At 48.5% G+C, this 18,538-nt stretch overlaps 1 protein-coding gene across 1 annotated transcript; it reads left to right on the forward strand.

The window, feature by feature from the left end:
- Nucleotides 1-3,833: 3,833 nt before the first annotated feature.
- On the forward strand, nt 3,834-17,495 carry LOC133391108 (uncharacterized). Its single transcript, XM_061641761.1, has 2 exons — nt 3,834-3,885; nt 16,523-17,495. Exons 1-2 carry the CDS (start codon nt 3,834-3,836, stop codon nt 17,362-17,364), a joined length of 894 nt encoding a protein of 297 aa, XP_061497745.1. The 3' UTR covers nt 17,365-17,495.
- Nucleotides 17,496-18,538: the final 1,043 nt, after the last annotated feature.

Here is an 18,538-nt window from a genome sequence, read left to right on the forward strand (position 1 = left end):
GTGTGTGTGGGAGATTACGAACGTGAGTCATGTTTGAGTTTTACTTTTCTCGCCATGCAGGACGATACCATGAGCGTAGGAGGTTTGCTTGGGTCAAAAGTATGATGAATGGTGGGACATTTCGTAAGAGATGGGCACCCTTTAATATGACCAAATGACTTGCCTTTAAACGGTATGGTTGGACAATGTATGTGCAGTGATTGTAGCTGTGCTGGGGAGGAGAGTACTCGTTTTCTTGTGTACTGCAGCTAATATAGCATCACAAGGCCCTAAAGGCTCAATCAATGAGAACAACGTGTGCTATGAGGACTCGCATAACTAGAAGGACGCCTCAAAAGTATGCAATAAACAGGACATATCGTTCCGGCAAAGCAACAAACGGTTGAATAACAAGCAACATTCACAGCAACGATTTCAAACGGAAAAGAGCTGTCACAACCGCTCACTAAAAAAGTAAAAATTAAATCTCCATTGAGGTACTGCTGACGGACCGCTAATGAAGCGCTGCCGAGAAGCGCACCGCACACGAGAAACTATTTTGACACATTTTGCCCTCACCCGCGTCCCCTTAATTGAGCGTGACAAGCTTGCACACAGGGCGACACTTTGCCGCTAGCGAAGGAAGTAATAAGCCGCCTCTGCGCTGACTGACAGCTGACCATAGCTGTCCTCGCCCGAGGGCAGGAGCCGGAGCCCATCGAAACATGATGAATTGAGCGCCGGTAGGTAGGCAACCTGTTTCACACTCCTTGCGATAGTTTGCGCTCGAGTCGTGGTTTGCGCTTCGCCCTTGCGTCGCACACTTTCAGCCAGGTAAAGCTGAGCTCTTTGCCGCCACCCGTTTTTCCCTCCGTCTCGCCTCCTTTTTTGCTTCGTAGCGTTGCAAAATTATAACTAAACGCCACCGATTTGTCACCGCGCTCCGGTGGCGTGAAGGGTGCAGAAGAAACACGGGCCGTGGGTGGATCAACGTTACATTGACGACGGTATCAGTCGTGATTTTTTCAACGACCGTCGTCATCGCTGCAAAGGTCAGGCTTAATTGAAGTTTTGGTAGGGATAACAGAACGAGAGAGAGAGAGAGAGAGAGAGAGAGAGAGAGAGAGAGAGAGAGAGAGAGAGAGAGAGAGAGAGAGAGAGAGAATGAAGGGACTAAAGGCTCTGGTTTGTCAAAAATCAATAGCTTACTTGCTGGAGATTTTTGATCTTTTTTTTTTCTTCTCTCCCTTGATCGCCTCGTTACCTGGGCGAAGCGGTGGTTGCCGTGCAGGCACTCGAATGTGTCGCAAAGTGTCGCTCGCTTATAAGTGATATTAATGACGCGCCAGAAGATGGGCGGTAGATGGCGCTAACGCTGCGCTGTTAGCGGCGAGCGTCGATCGTGCAAGTGCGAGCGCCTGATTGGGAATCAATCGCCGAAAGGACACACCACCCGGACACTGTTGACAGGGGGTAGTGAGTGCAGGAAAAAAAAACCTTACATACAACCAAAAACAACAAAACCCGCGAGCGGTTGGATAAAGTGAGCGTGTGAGAAAAACACGACCAACCCGCTACGAGTCAATTGATGGCAGATAGCAATCAATCATCCCGCTTAATGGGCCACCAGGGAAGGACATATAGCGCGCGGAAACCTGCCTGGCTGCCATAACAGGGTCACACACACACACACACGCACACGTATATTAGGATTGGGCTTAACCATTACTACCCGATCGAGAGGCTCAATCACATCCGGGGGAGGAGGGGAGGGGATGGTTGAAGAGCATGCGTCCTTCAATGCAAAACGCCCCCTGTCGCTCATCGTGTCCCTTGCTCAAAAGTTGTTTCTTCCGCGAAAAGCGCACGCGGGAGCGTCCATTGATTACGTTACGCTTTTATTGCAGCTTGGTAGGGAAGGCATTTGGAGTTGCTTCTTTTTTTTTTTGGTAGCAATCAGAACTGGTGATGTGGAATGAAATGAGAGAGCCGACACCTTTGCAAAACCCAGTTATTATTTGTCTTCGCCTTGTATGACAGTTGCGTTCTGTCATAATGAACTTTGGGCATTGAAGTACAGCTTTAGCATTGTTTGTGGTTGACTATTTTATATTTTAAGAAAGTATACAGGGTTTCGTATCATATAAGGGAATAGCTCAATCACTCAGGGGAATGTTGCAAATCGGTAGTGCAATGTTGCAAGCAAGCTGTGGAAGTTTGCAATCATATAGGGGAATGTTGCAAATCGGTAGTGGAATGTTGCACGCAAGCTGCTGGAGCTGTCATCCGATTGTGGGTGCCAGTGTTTTCTAAAAAAGCATCAGTTGGAGTTATTTTCGTGTGGCATTCAGCTGTACATATGACAAATTAAATAAATCCTGCTGCGGAGCCATGATTAAACATGATACATTAATAAAATTTACGAAAATATTTTGGGGTATTTACAGCGGCACCCACAGTCTGATGACAGCTCTAGCAGTATGCTTGCAAAATTCCCCTCGTCGATTGCAAAACTCCCTGTATATGCTTGCAAACTACCAAAGCTTGCTTGCAACATTCCACTACCGATTTGCAACATTCCCCTATATGATTAAACTGTTGTCTTAAATGATACTTAACCCTGTAAATGCTGTTATCACATCCTGTTTCAAAAAGTTTTGTAATCCTCCTAATATTACATTAATTTTACATATTTTTAAACCCAATCACTATTGCGAATGAGAATTGATTTCAATTTTATAGAGCTTATACATAATTGAGTCCCCAGGTACAATCGCCAACTTGAACGACTCGATAACATGCCCGTCATGCGTTCAAGCCTAGAATGGACCGTCCCCCCGTATCAAGGATTGATTGATCCGGCTGTGTGGTAATGCATTAAATCTCGCAAACCTGTACAGGCCGGCATGTCCCCGTAGGACGTTACGCAAAATAGAAGAAGCAGAAGAGCATAATTGGGTGGGTTAACATAACATTGACAGCTAAGAATTTTCAAACTGCACGTTGAAAAATTTATTTCAATATTTGGCATTTTCATGCGTCACGTTATGCATGGATGTCCCCCGCCTTCGTTTCAAGCTGTCGCAAACAAAAAACAAACAAAAAAAAAAAACACAAAAAGCATCCAAAGCATCAGCCCCCCCGTTGCGCCAGGCTCCAAATGTTGGGATGAATATTTTATGTAAATTTGCCATTCAGTGTCTTTCCCTCCCCTGGCACGCCCGTTCCACTTTCCCGCGGCAAAATGGCGGTCCCGGGACAGTAAGGCGGCACAGGAAGGGGAAGGGCCATATCATGCTGGCTTAAATGTTTCTTATAAATAACAGCGAAAACAATCAATGCGGCTCAGTGCGGTTGCGTGGCATTGGGGCTTACGAAGCCGTGACTGTGTGTGTGTGTGTGTGTGAAAGAGGAAGAGAGTTGATGGAGCACACACAGCGCTCCATTCTCGCCACCCAGCACAGTTGCGAGGGTTTACTACTTCGTACTTTCGCGTCCAAAAAGTGATGGGGATCGTCGTATATTATCCCGCCACCGCCAAAAAGCTGGTTCTCCCCCCCCCCACGTTAATGGGTGTAATAGAATAGGCCTATAACTGTCGCTGGGTGGTGGGGAGGAAGACGGGTACCCAGTTTTGGACAAACAAGAGCTCTCCCCGTAGCCCGTATCAGCGTGCAGGAAACTTCCCATCGTGGTAGCATTAATGGTGGTTAGCGAAGGCGCGAACGCGCTGGCCGGAAACGGAAATACAACGATCTAATTAAGAATGTACACACACACACACACACACACACACACCGCCGAATACTTTTGGGCGCGTGGGCAAGGGGTGTTGAGGGCGATGAGCTAAGGAAATGGGACAGAACGAACGGAACTACTCAAACGATCGCAACATCAACAACAAGCGTAATTTCAGCCATCCCTCCATTTCCATTTCACTCGTCGTACAACGGGCCTATAAACGGGTGACCATTACCGGTTCCCAACCCCCCCCCCCTCCTCCCCCAAGTGACAAGGTTTGTGTCCTGATTTTTTTTCTGCCTCCCTAGTTCCTTCGACTGTGTGTGGGCATTACACGCAGACGCACTTAATGTCTCCAGTCGAGCGAGAACCGGAATGGGCCGACGGGACGGGGCCATAAAAGTTCGCACTAAAAAGATTAAATGCCCATAGTTTGTGGTGTCCCACCCCCAGTGGGGTGGTGTGATAGTCTCAATGGCAATTTCCTAGCCATGCTCTTGCGACTCGGCGAACACACATTCTAGCTCAAATGCAAAAAAAAATGCAGCGCGAGCAAGCTCAACCAGCAGAAAAACGGAAACTCGACCCTTATCCTGGTCACGGCACCAGACAATGATGAGCGATGTTTTTGCTGTCGTTGGTGTTGCTGGAGCGAAATAAAAAGGGCTTGATGCCTCTATCAGCTCGCACTGTACGAAACACGAGACCCCCTAGCACTGCCACGCAACCCCAAACGTGTTAGGATTGGTTCGATTGGAATTTCCGGTTCCGGTCCCTGCCGAAGGTGTACCAAGGAGACGGCAGCGATACGCAAATACGGCATCGATAGCGTTCGGGGGTTTTAAGGGGGGAGCGTTTTGCATTCGCACTTTTCCGGATGGCAGCTACGTTTCCCTCTACACATTCTGCTTGCCCCTTCTCCTTCTCCTCTGCCTTCCGTGCAACACTGACACACTATTCATCAATCAGCACCTCGATCCACCCGGTTCGCGTGTAGCGTGGAATGTCCCCGAGGGGGACTGTGTTTTGCTGCCCCTTCTCTTTCTTTCCTTCTTTTCCCGGGCTTTTGCTACGGGCGGGGATTGTTGTAGCAATACTTTTGTTCCCTCCCTGCGCTTCTCTCCGATCCCCCCCCCCTCTTTCGCAGCCCTTTGCCGCCATCCAGCCAGCCTGTCTCCTCGGGCGCAGCGGCTGAGTGCCCTGCTGTCAAGAGTGGCTGGTAGAAGTGGTGCGGGAAGCGTTCTTCGCAGACCGTTTACAAAACATCTTCCCGTTTGCTTTCTGCCCTCCTTCCTCCCCCTCTTACCACTGCCATTTTAAATTGATATTCCACTCCAAAAGGGGAGGAAGGTCGATTGATTTTCAGTTTTGATCGGGCTATTGATAGATCAGTGGCAGGCAGTGAAGCTCGGGGGAGCCGCAGCAGCCTGGCACAACAACAACAACAATGGACGCAAATAATGGCGGGTACGGTATCTACCGAAGCATCACCGTCCGTGCCTTACTTTTTCACCCCCCTCCTCCCCCCAACCATCCCCTCATGGGCACAGAATTGGTAAGGGGATTGGATTATGCGACGAAACGGACAACAACAAAGGCAAAATGGACAGAATGCTTGGGCGACGGGTGTGAGGATTTACAGAATAGACGAGGGATCTCTTTAAACTGTGGAGAATCGTTTCAAAACGAGGGATATAGAGAGAGTGTGTGAGAGAGAGAGAGCTTTTCTTTGGATTTGCTGTTCGGACTGTGCCGATATATCCCGCACCAGCTCTTCCCCGTTGATCTTGTTTGCTTTTATTTTGCCTTTTCTTTTGTGAGGAAAATCTTTCCCCATCGGCGGCGGGCTGAACCGTAGCAGTGGATTTATAATTGATGGTCTGTTTGCACATTTACCGCAGCTCCACACGTTTGCTATTGTGTGTGTGTGTGTGTGTGTGTGTGTGTGTGTGTGTGTGTGTGTGTGTGTGTGTGTGTGTGTGTGTGTGTGTCTTCAACAAAGGTCGAAAATGTTTGCTCGCCCGATCGGAGAAGGAAGGCTCTCCTACAAAGCCTCTCCCCGGCAGCATCTATCCCACGCATTTTATAATCACTCAGCGGCACAGCAAAAGGAAAGAAAAACAAGCGGAGCAAATCTTGCACGAGCCTCGCGCACGAATCGGCCCCATCGGCCGGAGGGGCAAATAGGACTAATTTTTAAACCACACTCTAACGACGGGACGACGAGTCTATTTGTCTGATCGGACCCTCAGCTTCTCCCGCGTTCCTAGATTGATTTGGCTGCCCAATGCCTCCCGCCACCCCCCCCAAAAAAAAAGCCCTCAGAATGTCTGGGATCTCTTCTTTTCCTCTCCTACTGCCGCTGTTGTTTGCTTGTTGCCGAAGTAAATGATTAATTCATCATCCATCGGAAACGGAGATGCTAGATCGGATTAAGTCGCAAAGGCGAGCAGTCGAGTCCAGCCGTCCAGCCGGGGACTTTGGGAACGGCCGCAACAACTTTTGCCCCGCGTGGGACCGAGCGGGAGCGGTGGGGGGTGATGTAAATTCGTTTGTAATTTCGTTTGAGTGATTGCTTGGGAAAAGGTGGGTTTTTGGGGGCGGTTGATTTTAGAACCCAAAAGAAACGAACCTTCAGAGAAAATGTTGAGGCCTTCAAAACAAAACAAAAAAATGCAAAAGAAGAGCGGTTTACGATTGTTTACCCAGACAGCAACCGATCCGTGGGAAGTGGGCGGCATGCTAGCCAACACCGATGGCAGTTGTTTCAAAATCTAATGGATGTATTTTGGAATATTCAATAGGTTGACTGTAGTGATTAGTGATTGCCAAGTAGATTGGTAGCAGGAAAAGTTTTCAGCTGACTCGGGGGAAGATTCCCCCCAGCCGGTAGCAGTGGCTGGTAGGTGGCCGTTTTAATTGACTCGTTGGTATTTGGGACTTTGCCGTAGCTCATTCAACTTTTCAACCGAAGACAATGCCGATTGCTATCATCAGCTAACATCCTGCTGTGCAAATAATGGGAGAGTTACATCGAGCTTTGGAAAGCAAACGATTATACGAAAAAACATGTTTCTATAGAACTGATACCCAATGATGGGCACAATTTACTTCCCATTTTGTTGTAGCAATCTCTTAGAATGAACTCCAGTAAGATGTGAAACGAGAATTTATGTTTAGTTTTAGATGATTACAGCCACAAAACGACGAGAATGCATTTGGAAGCATACGGCTGGAAAGAGCCTAACAATACCAATCAAAATCTACACCAGGCATTAGTTCCTAATGCCTTCAGGAAGTCATCCACAGTGTAAAGTCCATTGCAATAAAGTGAACTTCACAACTGCAAGGTGATCAAAACAATGTCGGCATTGGCACTGAAAAGTCAGAAGGTCAGTAATATAGTCCAAACTTGTGCGTTTCGAGCACCAACTCTAAGACACCTTACGAGTGCCTGTTACCTGGGAGCAACAGTGCAAGCTCTCTAGTTCCAGCTTTGTAGAAGATTGGCTAGTAGAGCTTACGAAATTGTCAGAAATATTTGTAAAAACGAAGGACCTTTTCAATTCTATTAGACGACAAGTAGAAATAAAAGTTAGTGTAGTATACATTAAAACTACGAGCCATTGCAGACGCATTGGTTCATACGATGTGTAAATATCAATGCGACATTCCACTAGTACGACATTGGAACAGGCTTTATATCTAAATGGCAACAAAGTTTTCAAACTAGAGGGAATCTCAGAACTGTCATCTTGAAAGTCTTATAGCATGTTCAGTCATATGTTTTGCTGTACTTTTCCAATTCGTTTAATTCAAAGAGCCACACCACACTACTGAAGAGAATCGTAATATAGAACTAACAAGACGTACAAATATCGTTTTCATACATAGGACCATTCATTCTTCATTTTCCGTACCAATCTAAAAGTCCTTTTGGCTCTACTTACTATGTCATTGTAGTGGTCACACATTCATAATTGGACGCCTAGTAGTTACTGATGCGTAAAATTGGTAAAACTCTGGAGTCTGCTCTGATCCAATACCGATAACTTCGGAAGATAGGTACGCCCAGCATTATCCGGAGCCGTTCGGACTCGTCTGGTGTCGTCCGGAGTCATTCGGAGTCAGAGTCATCCGGAATCGCTCAGAATCGGAGTTGGCGTCGTCCGGAATTGGCCGGAATGAGCCTTCGAAACCAAGGCCTGAATACGAAGTATACTCGTAAAGTGAAAGACAGCAAAACAATCACAACGAAATGAAATGCCTAACTCCGATCGATTCTGGACGACTTCAAATGGTTCCGAACGAATTCGGCTCCAAACGAGTCCGGGGGGTTTTCGGACAACTGCGGACAAATCCGGACGACTCCAAACGACTCCAACCCAGGCGATTACGACTACGATTAGTTAAAGGGCAAAGATTGCCTCTTTGTGGAACTCCAGGTGTACTTGAACACTCATAAGAACTCTTTTTGGCGAATTTCACGAAGTAGATGAGCAAAACTACAATAGTAACGCAAATAGGCAGTCTAGCCTATCGAGCTTTGCTAACAATATATCTATCGACACGCTGTCGAACGCTGCCTTGATATCTTTTTGCTTAGAACCAATTTGAATCTCGTTGTCGCATTTGTTTCGGCGCGTAGACGTACCGAAACAAATTCAACTAAATTTGCAGAGCTCAAACGTGGAGACATTAATCCATGTTTTAACATCACAAATAAAGTTGTGGAACCATCATAGCACTCTAATTCCTGCGAAATTTAAGCACTTTAAAGACGATTAATCACATACAAAACCACAATTTCTGGTGTTTCGAGCACCGTTCGAGCCGATCATGAATACATATGTTTGTGTGTGTCACGTTATTTATTTTAATATTTTCATGTTTTCGTATAACAAAGTGTACACGACTTATTGAAAGGATCGATTACATTATTTGCCAGGTGGATAAATCAAAAGCAACACAAAATCCTCATCTCAAAGTCGATTATAAACGGTATGTTTTAACACTACGTTAAAGTGGTGCAGTTAAAGAAACGGTTGAAGGCTCTTTTTTGAGGGTAATAGCTTGAAAGTCCGATGATCCTGTCCAAAAATGTCACTAGGGATGGCCCCCTGGTTATAGGTCCGTTTCTGCTTCGTTCGATGATGTGCTCGATGGTAGCCGGCCTCATTAGACGCTGTGCATTTCAAACGTGTCTCAATGTGTACACGACACCGCTCCGCTCGATAAATTACGATCCACTTCCATCCCATCGTCTATCAACCAACTCTTAACAACACCTTTACATAAAACGGTTCCTCCCGCAAAAGTCTTTCTAAATAAATGAAAACGAGCACCATCGGCACCACTCAACCAGCCAATAATCGTTTGCATTTTTATCGAGCGATAATAAAAAAATATTTACACACACACACACACACACACACACACACACAAACACACACAAACCCACACACGGGTTCAACAAGGTTCTTGAACGCAAATACACGCACCTGTCCGGGGTAGAGGTGATTCGTCGTAATCGGTACGATCTGAAGCAGCTCGTGCACGGTCTCGCTGCTTTGATATGGTGAGTGGGTAGCGGGGAGGTGGGGAGGGCGGTGAGGACTTTGCCGGGGAAGGAAAGGACAGGGCCCGGAATGTTGTGGGCGTGGGTTCGTGCTCCAACCACGGCAGATGTCGTTACATTTGAGTGCTCATAATTCTTGAACCGTTTTGGTTAATTGGAAGCGATCCGGACGGAGCGGGTAGGCCGCGGCAAGCTGGCAAGCAGAAACCGGAGGAGCGTTCGGTTGCTTTCATGTTGGCGGGGGGGGGGGGGGGCGTGGGGAGGCTCTGGAGATGGAGAGATTTAATTTTATTTTGCGGATCATTGCCAGAACCAGCGCCGGATTCCCAGTCCACCCGCCGTATCCCACCGTACGGTTGCGAAATATGATATGGAATGGTATTTATTTTAATAAAGGTCTCGCTTCTTCTGCTTTTTTCACGCTCTATCTCTCTCTCTCTCTCTTGTCTTTGCACAAGGATTTCGCAGCCCCAGGGCCAGGAGTGTGGAAGAAGATAACAAGGAGCAATGAATTAACAGAAATAGAATAGAAACGAAGTTAGTCGCCCCCGGAGCTGGGCTGGGCATGGGTTGCCCCGGCACAGCAAACAGATACGAGTGAAGAAAAAAAAAAACAAACGAAACTGAGTGGGTGATAGAGAATGTGTCTCTGTGTATGTGTGTGTGTGTGTGTGTGTTTCTGCGTGTATTTGTGTGTGGTTATTTTAATTGGGATTTTTGTTGGAAAATGAGATGCCACAAGTCCTTCAAAGTCCGGCCGCTTCCTCCTGCTGACCAAAGTGTCATGTAGCACCCGTGCCCATGCCTTTCCCACACCCACCCCCATTGCCCTTTCCCCATCCTCAAATGGCCACCAGCCCGCGCCCCGGCTCATTACAAAGGCACATCCGGGCATAATTAAATGGGCATTCGAGGACACTAATTTACATGCTAATGTTTCAGCCCCGAGGTGAACAGTGCGAGCGGTCTAACCTAAACACCCCCTTCCCACTGAATGACAGTTTCATTAAGGACTGTGTTATGGCGGGGGGGGGGGGAGGGGGGAGAAGGTGGTCGTGTTGAAGGATATCCGGTGCTGGACGTAATTTTCGGTTGAGAGTCAGCTTCAGTGCACTCTCTAAGCGCACGTGGAAGTGAAAGAGTGTGTGTGTGTGTGTGTGTGAGAGAGAGAGAGAGAGCATTCATTATTCATGATCTTCGATCGGGCGTGGGACGGATGGTGGAGCCTAATATTTCAATTTCTCGGCGCTAGATTGGATTACGGGCGCGAGGCCCCGGACTCGCAAGTTGTCACAACGGTTAGGGCCTGGCGTGTCAATTAGTTTTCTCCCTAACCAGTGCAGGGCAGTACAGCGGGAGAAGGTGGCGGCGACATCAAAGGATGGACCACGGCCGCGTGGTGCGTTAGTTGCGATGGGTTTGATGAATTGATGAATAAATAATATTCATTTCTTTGTATTTAGATTTTTTTTTGGTTCTTCTTGTTCGTTTCACACGGTCACAAAGTCGGGCCGGCGTAGTGATGGATGGGCGTCGCGAGGTGGTGATTAGCCGTAGCGGAAGGGATGGAAAAATCAATAGCAATCATTCATCGACACTGAATGCTCCGCGGGGCGGTGGCGAGCCGTATATCGGCCATCAACATTAAGTAGAGAGAACAGGAATATGGCTAGCAGGGCTTCATTAATCCTCCTAACGCTTGTACAGCTCACTTTACACAATGTGTACCTGTAGTTACATGTTTTTTTTTTGCTGCTTTGGTTTGGTTTTAGTTCTGTTTCTGCTTAACGTTACGGCTTGCTCGTGCGAGAAGTCAATTCATCTACTGCGAAAAACTGCGCCTGAATGGTAGGCTATCCGCCCAACGCTCAGCTAAATGGAGTGTGTTTGTGTGTGCGCCGGAAATCGAACCTCTTCCGAAAGCACGCCAGAGGATTTCCCGTACCGTACCACGCTTCGGCAAAGTGGACCACTTCAGTTTTTTTTTTCTTTCTTTGTGCAATGCTGTTGCGTGTGTGGAGCAATAGGATCCTGCCGAAATGATGGGATCCGTAACATGATCCCTGTAACGAAATGGTTCACGGTGGCGTGTGTTGGGATTTCGATTCGATTTCGCGTCTGTAAACGCTGATAGACATTGGCGCGTCTGCGTGTGAAGGCGACAATGGAGCGCCTTTGATTTGCGGCCGCTGGGCCGAGATTGGAAGCTGTCTGCTGGTGACAGCACGCGCCCTTGCTGGCCGGTGGAAACGCTGCGGTCCATGCGCTGGTGGTGCAGTGCCACTAGCATGGCTTGCGCACTCGATGGAAAATCAAGCAGCAATCACTATTATAATGAAGCGAGCGTCATGTTGACAGGGTTAAAGTTACACTTCTGTGGTAACGTTACAGTAGTAGTGTTACTTTTTCACTATGTTAAATACTGCTTTAATGGTTTCTGTTAGCAAGAAGTGTTAATTAACTATTAAAAAGAAAACAAAAATGCTACAATTATTAATTTTGCATACTTTCAGGCGTTCAGCAAAGTATAGAAAGCCAAACCGAATTGCTTACACCTTGTAAAACGGAATGTTAAACGATTGCTGCAATCCAATCGAAAAAAAAACGCCTCAAAGTATGCAATCGGTACGGCTGTTCCGACGCATTGCGCCCTCACTTGAGTAATTGCGTATTTCAAAACGCCCAAATGTATGCAATCTGCACAGCGAAACCGACTCCATTGAAACCAAACGAATCGCAGCGAGTAATTTGATACTTCAAGCAGATAATGGAGCAAAATTGGACTATTAAAACACTTTACTTGAGCTCGTCGCGCTGTCGTGCCTATTTTTCGCCCCCTGAAGTGTGCTGTGAACCATATTTATCGGTGGCGGCAAGCTGTGTACAGTCCCCTAACACCACTAATTAAAACCAACCATTCGACCAGTCCGAATCGAACCTCCCCTTTTCGACACCGTTCCGAACGCGGCTAATCAAATGAACGCTGCGCTGGCGTTTGTTGGCCTCCAGCCCGCACCGGACCCAGCGCAATCAATTGGCACCACGCGCAGAGCATCGCGGAAGCCTCTGCCCCGAAAACCAGATTTGTATCACTTGCCACTTGATTTATGTTAAAGCGAGCGCAGATTTTCAATAACTACCGGATTTGGCTTCCACTCACTCTCATTTGTGCTCCTTTTTACAGTCAATCGAGAGAGAGAGTGAGAGAGAGAGAGAGAGAGAGAGAGGGACAAAACAGTGGCGCTGCACTTTCAATCCTCCTGCTGCATGGTTCGTTTTGGGGGGGGACTTTTTTTTTATTGCCATGAGTCACGCTTTGAAGCACGGAGTGATTCAATTTCCTAAATGTCCTTTTCCCTTTCTCGCCTGCCATTTGGCTATGAGTGTGTAAGTGGGTAGCTTTCTTTTTTTGTGGCACGTTTTCGTGCTGTTTTCGTTCGTTCATTCCCACGGTTAGTGAAAGGTTGCTCCATAATTTCCTCTCCTCGTCAGCCTTGATTTGATTTGGATTCATATCGTTTGATTTATTTCATCCGCTTTTTCATTTGATGTACATTTCCCGCTTCCGGGCGCGCTTTGGTGTCGGGGAGGTTTTATTTTCTTTTTTTTTATTTTTTTATTTTTTTTTTTGTTCATTGTTTGCCTCCCACGGTTCGTCGCTTGCTTGCTCCGCTTCCTGCTGCCCGTGCGGGCGCAATAGTGCGGGCGCTAGGCAAGCTGTTGCGAGCGGCAAAGTTCGTCTCGCATCTTGCTAAGTGCAAAAACTTTAGCCACATTAGTTGATTTTGCTGACAAATCTTTCGCGTGACCCCAGGGGGGGGGGGGGGGGCGACAAGATAGATGCTCGCAAACGAGAACGCAAACGGCCAAGACAACAACAACAGCAACCAAATGAGAGGACAAGAAAGCAATAACGAAGCAAAATAAATACAGCTCACACTGTACCCGATATGTGTGTTGGTGTGTGTGTGTGTGTGTGTGCTGACGCAGGCGAAAAAGTTGATTTTCAAAAACCCATCTACCCCACCCACCCCTTCCCCTTATGGGGGGGGGGGGGGGTATTTTCCGGCGCTGGGCGCTGGCTGAAGTTGACGTGTCTGATTTTTGCCTTTTATTTGATTTTATTTCCTTCCGCTAATGTCATCATAAACGCACACACACACACCCATACGCACTGGAACAAAAGTAACAGAAACGACTGTCCATTGCGTACCATATGAGGGGGTGTGTTCAGCCACAAAAGGGTAAACAAGGGCGTGAATGGGAATTGTGTAGTGAAAAATCAGATAAAGAAAGGTTCTTTCCATCCAACTTGCGCTGCCGGAGCTTTTTTTGCACCCACACACACTCTCACACACACACACACACACACACACACACACACACACACACACACACACACACACACACACACGCACACTCATGTACAGAGATACAGTTACACATATTTGAACTTTTTCCTTGCGGGTTTCGGTCGGTTCTCCGGAAATGGCAGCACTGGAGCTGGCGGCGGTGGAAATAAAAGAAATCAATTTTGAGGCTCTATTTCCACCTCCCTCCACCCCCTCCTTCCGCTCCACGCTTGTAGCTTCTTCTCCGCAGGGTACGAAGCACGAACTGTATGGTGGCTGTGATCTTCCACGAAGGGCCCACCCAATTTTTCTTTTCCATTTTCTCGGTCTGTTTCTGCGCCAACCGTTTTTTCTTTTCGGTTTTTTGTTGTTTTTTTTTATTTTTATTTTTTTACCATCTCTTTCTCGCTTGCTCTGCTCTTTTCCGTCCGTAAAGTTTAGCAACTAGACGAGTCACCACGTTTGGTGGCCAAGCGTGTTCGATAAAAGTGTCTAACTCTGCTTTGATGGGGACGGCACGAGGGCCGCGCTCGTACCGAATGATATGATTTTATTCCCAACTACCAGTCCCTTCCCCCCCCCCCCCACAGACACTGATTGAGAGCGGAAAGTTTCGTGTCCGAAGGATGTGTGTATTTTTGTGGATATGGTTCCTGTGCCCTTTGGTAAGGATACATCTGGCCGGGCCGGCTGGATTACGGTGGATGTTGGTGGATTTTCGCACAACTACTATTCATCCCTTTCTCTTCCCTTCCCCTAGCAGGGAAGGGAGAGGGGGAAGCAAATCTTGTCCTTGTTCGGGGGGTTTTTTTTTGTTGTTGTTACATCCCAAAAGCCAATCAGCCGATAAAAATCGAAATGGACACGCTCGAGCCCGTTGCCGATGCGCCAAACGCCGAACCCATTAGCATAAGGCCGACGGGCCACCCTGCCCAGTGCTTAGCTCTTTTTGATAAGCACACTCACACACACACACACACACACACACACACACACACACACACTTAGAGGAGGACGAAAGACACAAGTCAGCATTCTTTTCCGGCGAAGCCGTCTCGACTGTTATTTTGTTTTCTCTCTTGTTACATGCGTCTCCGTGTTTTTTTTTTCTTTTCTTTTCCATATTCTTCCACCAGCCCCTCCTCCTCCTCCTCATGCTCGACACCACTTCAAAGCACCACTGGAAGTGACATCGGTGACGATTGGAATCTTGACTCGCTCTCTCGATGGGATTTCTAGTGTGCCGGCCCGGGATGTGATTTGATTCTTTCGCTTCTATTTTTTTTTTTGCCTTTTTCCTGCTTTCATTCTTTCAAGAAATGATTGGCGGTTGCACCTCGTACGAGATACGATCGAAAGCACACCTCTTGGTGGCATAAGTGAGTGGGTGTGTGTGTGTGTGGGAGAGAGATGTTTTGGAGTGCCTTTTTCGATTGTGCCCGCTTCAATTGGCTACAGTGGTTGGTAATGATCGAGATAAGGAAAATGGTGCTCCCCTCATAAAAACCGAACCGAGCGACCGAGCCTTGCTGACAGCTGGTCCTTATTTGTCGCCGCTTGATGGTATTGCTGCTGTGTTGCTACTTTGGTGTGCTAATCGTGCAGCATTGTGGTTTTTGTGTAACAAAAAAGGGACGGAGGTTAGTTTATTTCGTTCAAAGTGCAGCTCGATTGGTTGCGAAAAGCAGATTGTGAATTTAAATTAATGTAACGCACTTTGTAAGAAATGAAGCAGCCATTCCAGTCCAAAATCTACCATGTGGACCACAAGACGGGGGCTGTGTGTGTGTTCAGCGTGATCGGATGTGTTCGTGTAGCTCCAAGCTCGGATCGGTCATAAAATAGTTGATATTGACAAAGTTTACGGAATTCAGATGCACACATCGAGAGGAGTGGGTGATTTGCACAAGGATTTAGTGAAGTTTTTTCGAATACCACAGGAACCACAGCGGAAATAAGCGAAAATTATTGTCGTCGGCTCACAGTCTCACACACAATCGCAATTCGCACAAGCAGAGGGAAGCGTGAAAACAAACAAAAAAGGGGGGATATAGGGTAGGATTCAAGGATTGAAAACAGCTAAAACTCGTGTCAGCGCGGTTAGACGGCCGGATCCGAGGATCCAGACGGCGGAGCGGCACGCAGCAGCAGTACAGCGGCTCAGAAAGTTTACAGCGGTACGTACCAAAAAAAAGACGATATGATAGCGGCAACAGCATGAATGGAACCGCGAAGACGCTCCGAACGAGAACAATCCCAATGGATTGTAGCAGCGGGGCGATTCCAAAAAAGCCAAATGCTGTGGCTGTAGCTACAAAGGCTCGCATTGACACGGGCCTCACGAAACGCTCAAGCGATGTGAGCGAATTGCGCTTGCTGCTCGAAGAATCGCGCAGGGAAAAAGCGGAACTGCTTGAGGAGTCACGCAGAGAGAAAACGGAGCTGCAGGCTGTGATAACCCAGCTCCAAGTCGAGCTCGGGCTTATGCGGCAGCAGCTTGCAGAAAGCTCTGAACGGGTAGAACGCGCAGCACAGGAGGCGCGGGAAGATGCCAGGCGTCGCGAGGACACCCTCAGAGAGGAAGCCGAAAAACGCACGAAGGCGTTATGCGAAGAGGCCCAGCGCGATCGGGAGCTGATCTCATTGCTTATGGGAAACAGTTCCAAACCCAGCCATTCAAGAGGCAACCAGCAACAGCAGCAGCAGCAGCAGCGAAAACAACACCGACAACCATCACGGCAGTCACTAACTGTGCGACAGTCGCAAGAGTTGCAACCGTCACTACGTCAGCTCCAACGACAGCACCAGGAAAGTGAATTGATAGAAGAAGCCTCATCGTCAGCGGGGACACTCGAGGATTCCTTCGCAGAAGTTGTCCAGCGAAAGTCGCGTCGTTGGCAGGAGCTGCGGACGGAGCGGCGGAAACAACAACAACACCAGCAGGAGCAGCCGAGGGCGGGTCTGCAGACAACAGACGCAGCTGGTCAGCAACATCAACGGTGCGAAAACCTGCAGAGACGCTCTGCTCGGAAGAGGCCAGATGAAATATTCGTGGCACCGGGTACGGGTCAAACCTATCAAACGCTGTACGAAAAAGTTCGTTTGAACCCGAATCTGGCTGAGGAAAATCGCCAGATTCGAAGGGGACATCGAACGGCGCGCGACCACCTGCGCCTTAAACTGGAGCGCAACGCTGACGCTGTAGCCCTCATGAGAAAAATACAGGAAGAGTTAGGTGAGATGGGTACTGCGCGGGTGGTCACTGAGATGGCGGAGATAATTATCACCAATATTGACATGTTGGCCACGGAGGAGGACATCCGCAAGACATTCCAGACAGTGTTAGAGAAGGAGGCGACGCTGGCCACTATCAACATCTGGGAGCGGCGCGATGGTTCACAGCGTGCCCGAGTGCGATTGCCACGCAGCGACGCCAACCATCTGATAGATAAGCGGCTCCTAATTGGCTACTCTTGCTGCATGGTACGAGAAGCACCGAAACCGTTGCCAAATTCGCGCCGTTGTTTCCGGTGCCTGGAACGCGGCCACATGTCCAGGGACTGCCAGGGGATCGACAGATCCGGCATGTGCCTGCGCTGTGGAGCGATTGACCACAAGGCAGCCAACTGCAATAACGACCTAAAATGCATGATCTGCGGCGGCCCGCATCGTATCGCCGCCGCCTCCTGTGCGATAACAACACGGACTTGTTGATGGATATTTTACAAATAAATCTCAACAAGAGCAGGACTGCGCAAGATCTTGCGCTCAATACGATGCGGGTAGAAAAAGTGGACGTTATGCTGTTGTCGGAAATCTACGGAGTTCCCCAAAATAACGGCAACTGGGTGGTTGACTGCGACAAAAAGGTGGCCATAGTAACCAGCGGAGTGCGATACCCTATCCAGCGCATCCGAAGTGTCCGAGTTCCGGGCGTCGTGGTAGCAGACGTCAATGGGGTAACGATTGTGAACTGCTACGTTCAACCTCACATCGGAGTGGCGGAGTTTGAGGGGATCTTAGACCGGATCTTCGTATTGGCCCAAGGCCATCCACGGGTGCTGCTGGCAGGCGATTTCAACGCCTGGCATAACGCTTGGGGGAGCGAGCGTACCAACCAGAAAGGTGAGGCGCTTCTCCAGCTGGCCAACAGTCTCCAGCTCGAAGTCCTTAACGTCGGAACCGAACCCACTTTCCGGGGCTGTGGAGTAGCGCGGCCCAGTAGAATTGACGTGGCGTTTGCTAGCCCGTCTATCTGCCGTCCGGACCTGGCGACAAACCCGGCCACTTGCTGGCGGATCTTGCGGAGCTACTCTTACTCCGACCATGTGTACATCCGCTATACAATCGGCGAGCTTCCAACGACGGATCGACGAGGGATACCACGGGGACAACGCTCAGCATCAGCGCGTTTGGCTGGGACACGATGGAACACGCGACAGTTCAACTCCCAGTTATTCGAGTCATCGCTGCGGGCTTCCCAGTTTGAGGAGCGAGGCACGAGTGCAGAAAGCTTGGTGGAGGCATTGACACGGGCCTGTGACGAGACTATGTCACGCGTGTTCCCTTCGCAGGAATATACAGGCCGGCCAGCATACTGGTGGACCCCGGAAATCGCGAACCTGGTAGAGGCTTGCCGCGAGGCAGATCAGCTGCGCAACATATCACCCAACCATCTGGGAGTGGCAGCCGAGGTCCAGCAGACGAGAAATGAATTAAAGACTGCAATTAAAGCTAGCAAAAAGCAATTCTTCGAATGTATGGTGCTAGCGATGCACAACGATGAGACGGGGCAACTTTTCCGTAAGGTCCTTTATCGTATGAAACCCACACGTACGGCACAGGAGCGCGATCCAGCGGTGTTGGAGAGAGTGGTCTCCACGTTGTT

Source organism: Anopheles gambiae, chromosome X (assembly GCF_943734735.2).
Source record: "Anopheles gambiae chromosome X, idAnoGambNW_F1_1, whole genome shotgun sequence".
In the NCBI taxonomy this organism is placed as follows: domain Eukaryota; kingdom Metazoa; phylum Arthropoda; class Insecta; order Diptera; family Culicidae; genus Anopheles; species Anopheles gambiae.

What these genes read in the sequence shown, in the direction of transcription:
- LOC133391108 (XM_061641761.1), top strand. Translation starts at nt 3,834, where the DNA reads ATGGGACAGAACGAACGGAACTACTCAAACGATCGCAACATCAACAAC. An exon ending in TCGCAACATCAACAACAAGC is followed by an intron (nt 3,886 to 16,522) that starts GTAATTTCAGCC and finishes CCTTCGCAGAAG; the next exon opens with TTGTCCAGCGAAAGTCGCGT.